The sequence below is a fragment of the Rhinopithecus bieti genome, unplaced genomic scaffold (genome assembly GCF_001698545.2).
Source record: "Rhinopithecus bieti isolate Rb0 unplaced genomic scaffold, ASM169854v2 scaffold_39998, whole genome shotgun sequence".
Taxonomy (NCBI): domain Eukaryota; kingdom Metazoa; phylum Chordata; class Mammalia; order Primates; family Cercopithecidae; genus Rhinopithecus; species Rhinopithecus bieti.
The window spans coordinates 268061-282322 of record NW_016816687.1 but is presented as its reverse complement, the minus strand read 5'-3'; the positions used below and the strand labels follow the sequence as shown (position 1 = coordinate 282322).

The window sequence follows — 14262 nt, the reverse complement described above, 5'->3', positions numbered from 1 at the left end:
GCGGGGGGCGGGGGCTGCGCCCGAGCCCGATCTGCCGCTCCGGCTCCGAGGTAAGCCCAGCGCGGGCGGCCACCGCTCAGCGCCGCGCACCCGTGTCCCCGAAGTGGCTGCGATACTGAGAAAGTCGCCCGGCCAGGGTCCGGACCTGGGCGGGGGCGGCCGCTTTGTCCCTCTGCTGGGCGGCGGGGGCTGGCGGCGCGGGGGCGCCCAGCACAAAGGCCTGGTGCGAGAGTGGGGCTGCCCACGTGGGCTGGTCCTGGCCGCGGGTGGACCCTCCCCGCGCGGGCGGGCTCGGAGCTTCCTGCCGCGCGATGTGTGTGTGTGTGTGTGTGTGTGTGTGTGTGTGTGCGCGCGCGCGCGCGCGCGCGTGTGCAGGTCCCCGCACTCTGGCCCCTGTTCTGGGCCGAGCGCCCTGCAGAGCTGGCGAGTTTCCGGGGTCAGAAACGGGCTCACGCAATTGGGGCTTCGAGGTGCACAAGGCCCGGCTTGGCGCCCAAAATCAGAGAAAGTCTCCAGCGGGACAGATGTGCGTCCTCTGACGCCCACCCCAAGAGTCCGAAACCTGGCAGGAGGGGCTGTCGCGCTAGTGGTGGTCCCGGGAGCGCAGGGTTTGGGGCTGGGAGAGGGCCGCGATAAGACGGGATCGCCGCCTGCAGATCCGGTTCCCCGCTGCCCACCCGCACCCCCTGACCTGGACGCGCGCACCGGGCACACTCGCAAACACACCCGGGGGCGGACCCCCGCCACTGCAGCGCCTTTCTGTCTTCTGGCGGCCCCCACCCCCGACTGCAGAAAGATAAGCTTCAAGTTTTCGCTTCGTATCTCAAATGTGCATGAAGGAATTTAACTGCACGAGTGAATAACAGCATTAGTTTCAATTAATTTTTTTTAATCCCGGCAACAATAAACTTTGAGAACAAAAGCGCTTTTACGTCCTTAATTAGGCGAGCTTCCCATCTGTGGTCTCCAAGTGTCTGCCTCTTGATTTAACTTTGTCCCCGCCCCGCCTCCACCGCAACCCCTCCCAGCCCAGCCCGGCGCTTCGGGTGCCGCGGCCACCCCGCCCCGCGGCGCCTCCAGCTCTGGCCCAGCCGTCTCCCGTCGCCCCTAAGTTCACACCGGCCGGCTGGCTCCGCGGCAGGGCGGGGTGGGCGGGGGGGGAGCTGGCGAGCACCAGGTGGCCCGCCTGCCTCTCGGGGGCCACCCCTGGGACAACTGTGCAGGTCCCCGGGACTTTCGCCCCGGGCCAGCGCCCTGAGTGCGGAGCCGAAGGGAGCTCGAGAGGCGCCTTCTGTTTACCTTTTATGGTTAAAATAACAGCTTAGCAAAAAAGCGACTTCACGAAGAAGCGATTTAGTGAAATCGTCTCAAGCTGCCGCAGCTCAGCCAGTTTAATCACCCCCAGAGAGCCGAACAACTGCGAGCGCAATGGGACACAAAATCATTTTGTGTGTAAATGAGCGTGGCATTCTGCACACTTCTCTCTGCTCGGGCGGGCGGGGCTCGGCGGCGGGCGGGCGGGGACCCGGGTCTCCCGCCGCAGCTGGAGAAGCGGGTCACTACCGGGCCAGTTTGGAAACCCGTGGGCCCTCCCGACCACTATCGCTGAGGCCCCTGCAACAGGCGGGCCAGGGCGCACTGGGGCGGGGTGGTGGGTTTGATGCTGGTGTTGGTGGAATCAACTTATATCTCTCACTGCACCCACTTTTGTGCTTCTGACTTAAGCAGTGGTCTCGGAAAGAGGGTCGTGGTCCTGCACAGATGCGCTTGTTGGGGGAAGCCTTGGAGATTCACGGCAAGGCGTAAAGCCTGGGGCTTCCAACGGTAAGTTTCTAGTTTGCCATGAACATCAGGTTGTGCTTGGGAGGTAAAAGGGGCTAAGAACGGTGGATCGGCTTCTGTGATGGGGCTTGGTGTTCATGTCACTTTGGAATAGTGTCCTGGTATTGGGTAAAATATATTGCAGTCCGCTTTGATAGAATTTCAGCCAGAATTCCTTCCTGTTCAGTTTATCCTCAGCGCGTCTTCCCTTCTGACTCCTCCCCCAGCAGAGCCTCCTAGGGCAGGATAATCCGTTCCTGAGGTCTGTTTTGGTTCTCAGAACTCCTTGAGCTAAGTGACCTGGTTTTGTTTTTTTAAGCTTCTGGAACTCAGGAATGCCAAGAGCAGTGGACCCTGAGCCCACAGGCCCCAGTGAGGGTATATATTTACACATCACTGTCTGCCCATTGCAACCTCCCACCCCAGTTTTATGTCAGGAAACTTCCCCGGGCACTCAGGGCAGAACAAGTCACAGGAGAGCAACCTTGCTTACGTTTGCAGGATTTGATTCTCATTGGATTAAAATTGGATGTTGAATTTCAAGGCACAAATTTTGATCCCAGAGTTTTAATGGGAAAAAGCAATCCCATGGGTCCCAAGAATTTCATGTGGTTTCTGTCTTAAAGATTAAACCTTCAAGAGTCCAGCGTAGGTTTGTGGAAGCCAGTGTCTGTGGATGTGTGAAGGGGGGTGACTATTCACGTGCAAATCTCCTCCTTCCTCCCTTTTGAGACAGCTGTAAATCAGTGAATGGGGCTGCAGAATCCTGCCCCTCCTGCCTAGGGCCTGCAAAGCGCCCCTGGGTGTGGCTTCCAGGCACTGAGGGACAATCTTATTTCAGGTGGCTACAGCACAGAGGAGAGTCACTGAGTGCTTCTGGGGAGGAGCAGTAGAAAGGGTCCATTGGTTGATCTGCTTGCTCTCTGCTTCCTCCTGGCCATCTCCTGATGCCTCAGGGGTATGTGATGGTGAGGGGTCTGGAATGCATTAGGCATAGACAACGCCACTCTGGGAGTCTGGGGAGAAACTGTGAGGTGCAGACTAGGCAAACAAAGACAGGTTTTCTCTGCTATTGGGAGCCACAGAGAAGAGGTGGCTTCCCAGGTGACTTGCCCTTATCTGTGTGCCTGGACTTCTGCATAAAGGCTTCCCTGTGTCTGGCCAGATGCAAGCTGTATCTTATCACCATGGGGATGGTACTAAGAGAGGTCCTAGGTTCCCTGGCCCATGGAGGGTGAGGGGTGCTTTCTGAGCCTTGGTCCACGAGGCTTTTGCAAGAGGAGACACGCTTGGTAACATGGCTTGAAACGAAAATACCAGGAAAATCTGATTTGTTCTGAAACATTTTGGGGCAATAATGGTGAGCATATGTTTCAGTGCTGTCATTAGGCGAATTAGCAGACATGGAGCTGCCCAGAAAACACATGTGTGAGTGTGACTGTGTGTGTGTGCATGTGTATGTGTGTCATCTGCTACAGCCTGGAGGCCTGCTTTGGGGTGTGGAGACAGATAGAGAGATAGTGGTGGTGGACTCAATCAGGGAGGGCTGCATGGACCTCGCAGGGTCTCAGAGAGCATGCAGAAAGAACGATTCTAAGTGTCTTTGACTCCATGGTAGATGACTATGAGGAATAAGCCTTCTCTGGTTTCGTGGATGCCTCCCGCAGATACTCTGGGCAGGGATGGAAGCCTAGATGCCTCACCGCAAGGAGCGGCCGAGCGGGTCCTCGCTTCACACACACAGCAGCAGCGGCACCGCGGTGAGCCTGCAGGGTGGGCTGGGTCCCCACCAGGGGTCCCCTTTTTCCCTTCTTCCCCAGCACCTGTTCACTGGCTACCCTTCCTTGGGGCCATGACACTCAAGGTGGCTGTTGACTGGCTGTAGGATTATGTATTTTTGAAACAAAAATGCTCTTAATTTGATGTGAAATTTACTACATGTATAAAACTCAACGCCTTAGGTGCTGAGGAAGTCACTAATTTAGAGGTGTCTCGTTACTGAGACAAACTTGCAAAAAACCCCTGAATCCCAATTCACAAATTGGTGATTCGTTTGTCAGGGGATATTTCACATCTAACACATAAGCCCATGACCTTTAATTAGAATTTTGCAGTTTGTTTTATACCCCTGGAGGCTGACACCTTGAAAAATTTTTTTTCTTGGTTTCTTATTGCTAATAAGCATCTTTCTTTTTCCCTCTGGTACTTTGAAGAAAATGATGCAAATACACTTAATTACAGTGGTGGCCATAATTTGTCAGCTGAATATGTGATCAGGCACTGGCAGAAGTGATCTGATTAGATCTGTGATCACACTCGCAATAAAGGGAGCGCATGGCCATGTTGTGGAGAAACTCTTGTGTTCCGCTTTATTCCATCTCTAGGAGGGAGGAAACATGTCCCGGCTGTCTCTCACCCGGTCGCCTGTGTCTCCCCTGGCGGCCCAGGGCATCCCCCTGCCAGCGCAGCTCACCAAGTCCAATGCACCTGTGCACATCGATGTGGGCGGCCACATGTACACCAGCAGCCTGGCCACGCTCACCAAGTACCCTGACTCCAGGTAAGAGTAAGCCCCTTGAAACATCAGGCACGTGTGGGTCAGGGCAGCAGCTGTAATCTGCTGCCTGGGGGATGGGGTCTCTCCCCACTGTCACTCCACCCACCAGGCTCTCCAGCCCGCACAAGCTGACACAGCCTGAGGGAGCTAGGGTTGGGGAGTGCGTATCTGCCTGTTGAAAGCTGCTGTGCACAGAGCTGACTTGGCGGCATTGGTAGTGCAAGGTGGATCTCCTGACCCACCTTCAGGGGCCTAGGGCTTATTCAGAGCCAGCCCTGCCTGAGCCCGCCAGCAGCGGGCTGGGTAGTCTCACGTACCTTCAAGGTTCCTCTGGAGCAAGACTTAGGCCTGGCCTCTGCAGAGGGTCATTTGTGAGTGACATTGAGTAGGTAAGTCTTGGGGTTATGGGGGTGGGTATTTAATCCTATTTCCTATTCCACCCCTGGGAAATTCACAAGGGGAGGAAGAAGGAGCTGCAATAAGCAGCAGTGTGTCATCTTTGTCATTTTCGGTGGCCACTGCTGGGCCCTAGAGGCTAGCAGCAGGCTTTCCTTGGAGCTGGTGTTGCAGTGACTAACTAGGAATGAACCACATACCTCAGCAGTGGATAAAGGATCTCAGGCCAGGACTCTGGTTGGGGGCTCACAGGTACCCTCCATGCTGCTGAACTTACAGGCTGCCCAGGCCCTTGGGCCTGCGAGAGGTGCGGGGTGCTGGGTGCTGCCAGCTCTCCTGCTCTTCCCTGCAGGGCGTTTCTTTCCTGGGTGAGGGACCTGCTTTCCCCGTTGGCACGGCAGCAGGACTGACCCGAGGTGGGGTGGGTCTCTGAGCAGCTTGCTCAGCCGAGGATGTTTGCTCCTGGCACAGAGAGGCGGTCACTGCTCCCCTGGGGCTGCTAAAGGCTGAGCGTGGGAGGGCCAAGGCTGCGGGCATCACCCCTGTGTTACGCATTTAAAATAACAGGAGGAGTTAATTAATCCCCCAGACACTAAGGGATCGTCTCTGGGGAGCATATGTGGCAGGCTGCATTGTCACTGGTGTGGTGGCTCAGAGCAGGGAGGATGGTAGTACGTGGAGGTGGCTTTCCGAGCCTGTTGGGGCTGCAGGGGAGTCCGTGCAGGGGCTGGTGTGGTCCCTTGAGGAGGAAAAACTGGAAATGGATGCTGTGTCTAGTTCCAAATTCAGAGAGTCTAGGGTGCAGATGGTGACTGGTGTTCCAGTACCCCGGGTGGACAGAGACTCAGCCTAGGGTCCTGTGGCCTTGGGGCTTGTGGGGTGGGGACAAGAGCCACGGGGCCAGGTGAGCAGTATCGGTCTGTGTGCTCACTCACAGAGCCCTGTCTAGGATGGGAGATAGATTCTGCTTATTTAATTTCCATTTTGCTTTCTGCGGCATTTCCGAGTTGTTTGAGATAGATCATCCCTTAATCGGTTGACGACGTTTGTGAGTGAAATTCATAAAACCTTTGCCCACAACCCTCTCTGAAGAGTGTTTCTTGAAATCAGAGTTGCCTGTCTGGAGTAATCACAGCCCAGGCCCTGGGGGAGGCAGGTGGGAGGGGCTTCTCATTCTGGGCTCTTGGCTGCTGCCTGGGAGCAGGAGGGCAGGGGGCTATCTCCCCACACCCAGCCCCACTGTGCTGCTCACCCATTGCTCTGTTCTGGTGTAGGGTGTGCTCTCATGGGGAGCTAGGGCCCCTGTGGCCCTGTGATCTGGCACTTGGGACCCTCCTGGTGTGCCCAAGGGGTGGCAGTCTGTGTTCGTTCTTCCCCATGGCTGGGGCTCAAGGTGAATCTGTTGCTCTGCCTGGATGGCCTCTGGCTGCCATGGGGGCGCTCTGCAGGCCTGCAGCTTTGGACTAGAGACCAGGGATGGTGTGACCTGTCGGACAATCAGGGGCCAGGGGGCCGGGGGGCCTGAGAAGTGGGTCAAGCAGCTGTGCTGGCAAGAGCCCCTCAGATCTCTCTTGTCCTTCTTGTAGTGGATTATTATAATATAAGCACTGTTTTCCACCAATTCTGGAAAAAAATCAGTCTCACCTAGTGTCACTGATCTACGAGACACCTGGAGATGGAAGACTAAGAGTGTTAAGGTCCTCAGGGTGTTTCTGGATAGTGGTGATGACCTGCCCTAGGCAGCACTGTAAAAGCTGGGACCTCCACCCTCAGTTCCCACCGGGAACTCTGCCTGGGCTTCTGGGTCTCGGCGGTCAGGGTGGCCTGGATGCTGGAGAGCCTCATGCCGGGTGCCTCCTCTGGTCTGCCTAGGAGCAGTCACTGGTCCTCACCTGAGACAGCTGAGCGCAGCTGGGGCTGGGAGTGGACTCCCTGGGCCGGCCCCCTTGCTGGTGTCCTGCCTGCTTGACACCCATTAGATGCTGCCAGCACAGCCACACTCTGACATCCATCCTGACTGTGGGAAGCATCAGATGAAGATGGCCAGGAGCTTCAGAAGTCTTAAAAACCTGGTGCCTGAAACAGCCAGGAAATTGGAGCCAGAGCTTTAAAAAAAAAAAGGAAATAAACAAGAAGACGAAGGCCATCCTGATGTTCCCCCTTGTGCACACAGGGCGGGTGGTTGGAGGCATCTTTTCTGCCCCTGAGAGTCCCAGCTGTTGCAGCATGAACTGGTCACCTAATTCCATGGAGGACTTCGGAAGCCGGCACCTCAAACCCTGCAGCCTCTCTCAGAGGGTGACCTGGGCCGTTTTCCACGGGGAACGTGGAGCCCCTGACAGAGCTGGGAACTCACACCTGCAGGGCTGAGAATGGCTGGGGGCTCCTCCATGGTGATTATCCTCACCTTTCCTCAACCTGCTCACGTCCTTGGCAGCCTTGGACGCCGAGGGCATGAAAGGCCTCTGTCCTAAGAGGCTGTACAGCTGCCAGTTGATCCAGGAGTCGACACTGAACCATGGAAAGATCTAGAATCAGCCTGTCCTGAAATAAGGCAGATGGAGAACCTTCTAAACTTGGACCAATGAGACAACCAAGAACCCGTCCAGTCCTGGAATGTGGGTGCATCAGGAGTCTTCTAGACCAACAGGACCAGCTAGAGCCTCAGCCAGACCTGACGTCAGAAGGGTCGGGAACTCAGCCAGGCCTAGAAGGCTGCCTGCTTATATGGACTTTGGAGCTCCACTGGGAATGGTGGGGAGAGTTCCCAGAGAGGCCGAGGGTTTGGATCTGCTGACTCACCTGTGGATGTAGCTCTTACTTCCCACTGGTGCCACACATGGACCTCAGCCACTTGCCAACCACTGCCCATGGTATCTGGCAGCCTGGGCCAGACCCATCTGTCTCCAGGAATGCCGGGTGGCCCTCACTCTGACATCTGGATGCCCACGCTCTGCTAGGCCAGGTCCTAGGGCCTTTGGAACTGGAGCCAGCTGTGGAACCCACAAGCCATTCCAGCAGGGGCTGTGACCTGCAGTGCCATTGTCACCAGGCCTGGGGGTTGACAGGGCTCTTCGGCTTTTACAGCTCTGAGATAAATTGTATCTGGGTGGCTGCAGCTCTGGTTCCACAGACTCGGGCTCACAGCAGACTCTGACCTCCCCATGCCCATCCATCAGACAGCCTTGCCCTTTTCTTTCTTTCTTTCTTTTAAACAACAGTGTTTGGCTTTCTTGGTCAGGCTGGAGTATGTGGTGCGATCCCGGCTCGTTGCAACCTCAAAATCCTGGACTCAAGTGATCCTCCCACCTCATCCTCCCAAGTGGGCTACAAGTGCATGCCACCATACCCAGCTAACTTTTAAATTGTTTGTAGAGATGGGGTCTTGCTGTGTTGTCCAGGCTGGTCTCGAACCCCTGGCCTCAAGCAATCCTCCACCTCAGCTTCCCAAAGTGCCAGGATTACAGGTGTGAGCCACAGTGCCCAGCTAAACCGTGCCCTTTATACTACCCGGCTAGGACAGAAACCCGCACCATGTTCCCAGAGACTCCATACCTGGACAGACCATCATGGCCAATGCATTGAGTGTGCTAGGCCATCAGAGCATAGGATAGTGTGGACGGGAGGCCCTGAGGGCAGACTTGGGGGCTCTAACCCCCTCAGCTCCTGCCCAGCTAGTGTGTCCTGGGTGCAAGTGGCAGTGGGGCAGGGCCCTGGAGGCAGCTGACTTGGAGTGGACAGAGGAGTGGGCTGCTGTTGGGACAGGGGGCATCCCTGCAGGGGTCCCTGCTGGTGCAGGCAGAGAGTGAAGGGTTTAGGCTCCAGCTTGTGTGCAGGCCAGGCTGGGAAGCCTAGGTCCCAAGCTGGAGCTACTGTTCTCCCAGCTGTGCAGAGAAGCTGCCACCTTGGCAGGGTCCAGCTGGGCTGCCTGCTGAAGGATGTGGTGGTGCTGCCTTTGGGGAAACGATGCCAACCTCCCTCCTGTTCCCAAGCCAAGCCCTTGGCTATCCCCAGCCCTCTTTGGGTTTCCTAGTTATCCATAGCTCGACCTGGGGTCTGCCAGGGCAGTTTCCAAACCAGAGCTGGCCGCTCTGGGGCAGTGTATCAGCCGCTGGCGCTCTGAGACCTGCCCCCTTCTCCTGAGTGAGTGGACAGGGACAGGCATCAGGGGCTCCCCAAGACCCTTCTCCCAGTCTTGCATTTGTTAGAACTACTGCCCTTCAGAGGACAGGGTACCGGCACCTGCCTTCTCTCCAGTCCCCATCCCCCACCGCTAGGTGTGGTATGCATACACTCTGGCGTGTGTGCACATATGTATGCACTGTGGCGCGTGTGTGTGCATGGTTTCTGTGTGTGTACATACTGGCGTGTGTGTATGTCTGCATTGTGGCGTGTGTGCAAGGGCCCTGTTGCATGTGTGTACTGTGGCACACTTGCCATCCCTCCTGTCTGCCTCTTTTTTCTCCCCATGGGCTCCCTGAGTGAGCGGCAGTGGGGGATTTGTGCTGTCATGTCTCTGGGTACCTGGTATGGACAGGTGCGTGTCCTTTCCTGGATGTGTCTGGGTCTGCGTGATATGTGTGTGTTGGGAAGGAAGGGACTATGTGACCCCGTGCCTGTTGCACAGGCCTGTTGTGTCTCACACTTGGTTACATGGGGTGGGTGGGGAGGTTGTATATCCTGGCTGGTTTACTGGGTATGTGGCTGTTGGCAGGGGTGTTGGATGGTTCATGTGCATTTTCTGGGTGGATCTGTCCGGCAAGGGTGTGTGCACCAGGCCTGTGACCAGCTGGTTTGTGTGTAGGGGATAAGGTGCCTGTGTCTTGCCATAGCTTTCCAGGCCTGTAAAATAACATGTGTTGGCGGGCTGGTGTGTACAGCTGGGTGTGTCCCTCTCTGGCTGTGACTTGCCAGTGTAGGCAGGATGTGTGATGTGTCCTGTCAACTGTAGCCTGGCTGCCCCGGGTGTGTGCAGATGTTGCCAGGCCTGGAACAGTTTCAGAGTCACCCATGTCAGGTCCCTCGCCCCTCCAGCCGTGTGGGCCCTAAGGAGTGGGGGCAGGGCGTGGGAAGACGGGTGGACTTGGCCCCATCCTTCAGACGTCCCACCTCACCTGTCTCTCCTAGAATAAGCCGCCTCTTCAATGGCACTGAACCCATCGTCCTGGACAGTTTGAAGCAACATTATTTCATTGACCGGGATGGGGAGATTTTCCGCTACGTCCTGAGCTTCCTGCGGACGTCCAAGCTGCTGCTCCCGGATGACTTTAAGGTAAGTCCATGGCTGGCGGCCCCCCTGCGCTGCCTGTGCGATGGCATTACATAGGGGACGCTGTGACTTAATAAATGGACCCCTGGTTGTCATGGTAACCATAAAAAGTTAAACGATGAAGCCGAGGGCTAAATCAGTTTTTCTACACTAATTTTGTTTTCTCACATTTTTAGCTTATTTATCAGGGTATATAACAACAATTAAGCTGCGGAACGTACCTCAGCTGAACATTTGTCGTGTTTAAACATGGGCGCGTGCCAGCGATATAGTAGTTAGAGATTCATAAATCTGTTCCATCGGCTGGGCGTGGTGGCTCATGCCTGTAATCCCAGCACTTTGGGAGATCGAGGTGGGTGGATCACTTGAGGTCAGGAGTTCGAGGCCAGCTTGGCCAACTTGGTGAAACCCCATCTGTACTAAAAATATAAAAATTAGGCCGGGCACGGTGGCTCACACCTGTAATCTCAGCACTTTGGGAGGCCGACGCGGGTGGATCATGAGGTCAGGAGTTTGAGACCAGCCTGGCCAAGATGGTGAAACCCTGTCTCTACTAAAAATAGAAAAATTAGCCAGGCGTGGTGGCAGGCCTGTAATCCCAGCTACTCGGGAGGTTGAGGCAGGGGAATCACTTGAACCCAGGAGGCAGAGGTTGCAGTAGACCAAGTACTCTAGCCTGGACGACAGAGCAAGACTCCATCGCAAAAAAAAAAAAAAAAAAAAAAAAAAAGGATAGCTGTAATTAGACTTTGAAAAATAAAGTATTAAAAAAATACGAAAATTAGCCAGGTGTGGTGGCAGGTGCCTGTAACACCAGCTACTTGGGCAGCTGAGGCAGAAGAATCTTTTGAACCCAGGAGGTAGAGGCAGAGGTTCCAGTGAGCCGAGATCACATCACTGCACTCCAACCTGGATGACAGAGCAAGACTCTCTCTCAAAAAAAAAAAAAGGTCTGTTCCGTGTTGGGCAATTTGCAGGGAGAAAAGCCCTGATGACCGAAACAGATACCCTTTAAACAAGGTGACCTCCAGGTCTCAGGGTGAGCCCGTCAGGGCAGGTGACCTGGTTCCCTGGGTCCTGCCTCAGTGCTGAGCCCCTCCCACGTGTCAGGGACCCTGGGAGGAAGGAAACTCAGGCTTAGGGTACACTGGCATGTACTAATACTAGCAAATATCTGTCCTTCCTTCCTTCATTCCTTCCTCTATTCAAAGGACCAGTAGCCCTGGGGCCTTGTCTTTCATCCAACTCAGTTACTGGGTGCCAGCCACTAAATTCAGGCTGAAAACAGTGAAACACACACGTTAGGCCCTGCCCCACAACACTTACAGTCTAGGGGGCAGACGGATACTGAACTTGAATTCCATGTGACCTGGGCTGGGTGGGTTTGAAAGAAACGAAGTTCATCTGGGTGGTAAAGGCAGAATGGGGCCAAACAGGTGTGACGGCCTTGGTGCAGGGGATGGGGGCGGCAGATGGCTTGATGCATTCCAGAACTGGAAAGAAGGTGTCAAGCCTGGAGCCTTATGGCCTGGGAGGGGAAGGGCAGGAAAGGAGGCTGCTGTTTGATGTCAGGACCTTGGCAGGTGGCCCAGTGCCTGACATTTAACTCTGAATGCAGTGGAAGGGGTGTGTGCAGGGGAAGGGCAGTTAGGTCTGCAAATTGGGAAGATCTCTCTGACTGTTGTGTGGGGAAGGAGGCAGGGAGGGGTGGGGGTGGGTGCAGTGAGGCAATTATGGATGAGGCCCCTTCCCCAGGCCAAGGGAGGCTGGGTGGAGGCTTTGGATGGACCAGGATGGAGATAGAGAAGATGGCGCAAGGTGGCACATCAGACTTCTGTTTAGCACAGGCACAGTGGCTCACTACGGTCATCCCAGCACTTTGGGAGGCCAAGTGGGGAGGATCCTTTGAGGCCTGGAGTTCAAGACCAGCCTGGGCACATAGCGAGACCCTGTCTATACAAAAAATTTTTTTTAATTCAAAAAGGCCGGGCGCAGTGGCTTACACCTGTAATCCTAGCACTTTGGGAGGCCGAGGTAGGTGGATCACCTGAGGTCAGGAGTTTGAAACCAGCCTGACCAATATGGTGAAACGCCATCTCTACTAAAAATACAAAAGTGAGCTGAGCATAGTGGTGGGCACCTGTAGTCCCAGCTACTTGGGAGACTGAGACAGGAGAATTGCTTGAACCCAGGAGGCAAAAGTTACAGTGAGCCGAGATCGCACCACTGTACTCCAGCCTGGGCGACAGAGCAAAATTAAGTAAGTGAGTGAGTGAGTAAGTAAGTAAGCACCACTGCACTCCAGCCTGGGCAACAGAGCGAAATTCCGTAAGTAAGTAAATAAGTAAGTAAATAAATAAATAAGCAAGCAAGCAAGCAAAAGCATGTGGTTGTGGCAGTGTAAAGGGCCTCTTGCAGGTGCCCTGGGGCTTGTGGCTTGAATTCTGAGTTGGTAAGTCGAGGCCCAGGGTGGACCAGGCTGTGGGAGTAGGGTTTCTGCCCCTGCATGGGAGAGCTGGTGGGGCATCAGATGGAGAAATTCTGGACCATGACAAAAGATGGGGGTTGTCTGGCATGCAGTTATCATTTAAAATCTCAGGAGGATGGCCAGGAGAGGTAGCTCACACCTGTAATCCCAGTGCTTTGGGAGGCCAAGGCAGGAGGATCATTTGATCCCAGGAATTCTAGACCAGCCTGGACCCTGTGTCACAAATAATAATAATTATTATTATTATCCTGGCATGATGGCTCATGTCTGTAGTCTCAGCTGCTTGGGAGGCTGAGACAGGAGGATCCCTTGAGCCTGGAAGTTCAAGGCTGCAGTGAGCTATGATCACATCACTGCACTCCAGTCTGGGCTACAGAATGAGACCCTGTCTTAAAAAATAAAATAAAAATCTCAGAAGCAAGTGAGAGTGGAGAGAGCAGAGGCCCAGGATAGAGCCCTGAGGAACCCTTGCATGGGGCAGGAGAGGCAGGATGGGCCACTGACCGATGAGAGGCCCAGAGGTCAGGGTTAGAATCTAGGCCTCCCTGGAGGCAGTTCCAAAAGCCAGGACCAGCAGGTGGAAGGGACTTAGGGCCTGTAGGTCAGGGGGCTGGGCTTCCTTGCCTCTTCCTCAGGCATGAGTCATGGGACCTATGGGACCTTGGCCACTCCTGGTGGGATGGGTATGGGTGAGCATGTATGGTGTGCATATGTGACCTGGGGCATAGGCCACTATCAGTGCCTGAGGGACAGTCTGTGTGAGCCTGCTCAGCCCAGAAGGGGGCTGCCTGGCAGGGGGCAGGCCTCCCCTCCCTGGACACTTTATCACACTCTGCTTGTTTGGGCAGGGGCTGGGCCAGGCACTTGGCACATCTTGCATCCTTTGATCCTCACTTTAATTCCCTGAACTGGTTGTTTATATCCATTTTATACATAAGGGAACTGAGGCCGGGCACAGTGGCTCACACCTGTAATCCCAGCACTTTGGGAGGCTGAGGCAGTTGGATCACATGAGGGCAGGAGTTCAAGACCAGCCTGGCCAACATGGCAAAACCCCGTCTCTACTAAATATAAAAGTTAGCTGGGTGTGGTGGCAGGTGCCTGTAGGTCCCAGCTACTCGGGAGGCTGAAGCATGAGAATCGTGGAGTTTGCTTTGAGCCAAGATCGAGCCACTGCACTCTAGCCTGGGTGACAGAGAGAGTCCATCTTTAAAAAAAAAAAAAAAAAAGGAACTGAGACGCTCAGTGATTGAGGTATAGAGGGATTTAGAGGTCTCAGGGCTGGTTGATGATAAAGGTGAAAATGTGACCCAGGCAGGCCTGGCTGGAGAAGAACTGTTTTGCTTCCAGGTGGGCTGTGAGCTTCTCCAGAATAGGCACAGGCCGGCTGCCTTGTGCCCAGCATGATCTCTTCTCTCGGTGGGATTCTAAGGCATCAGCAGGTCCCTAGGCATAGGCACAGTCTCCTCCTTTAGTGGAGCTTCCGGTCTTTCCATGGGGAGGCTTCACTGCCCAGTGCCTGGGGCCAGATGGAAGGGTTCAGGGGGGCTGGCACAGGTGCACATCAGCGGCTGCCCTTGGGACAAGGCTAGGTTCCTTATACTTGCAAACACTCAGTTGCCCCATCTGTACAATGGGTGCAACCGGCCCAGTCCACACGATGCCCTGGGAGTCGCAGTTCCTGCAGAATTGGTTGGAACCGGCAGGCCGCCTCCCACCTCCCCTTCCCCT

General features: G+C 55.1%; 1 protein-coding gene across 5 annotated transcripts in view; it reads left to right on the top strand.

The window, feature by feature from the left end:
- The window catches only part of KCTD15 (potassium channel tetramerization domain containing 15), a 19422-nt gene continuing 5160 nt past the window's right edge, over positions 1-14262 (top strand). The window contains exons 1-6 of one of the 5 annotated variants that reach the window (XM_017855054.1): positions 1-50; positions 1726-1824; positions 2663-2779; positions 3489-3581; positions 4206-4381; positions 9902-10046. In XM_017855054.1, the coding sequence (XP_017710543.1) occupies positions 3516-3581; positions 4206-4381; positions 9902-10046 (387 nt within the window). In that variant the 5' untranslated portion in view covers positions 1-50; positions 1726-1824; positions 2663-2779; positions 3489-3515. Of the gene's footprint in view, positions 51-841; positions 1449-1725; positions 1825-2662; positions 2780-3488; positions 3582-4205; positions 4382-9901; positions 10047-14262 lie in introns of those variants that run through there. The other 4 variants (XM_017855057.1, XM_017855056.1, XM_017855053.1 and 1 more) reach the window with 4 other exon arrangements.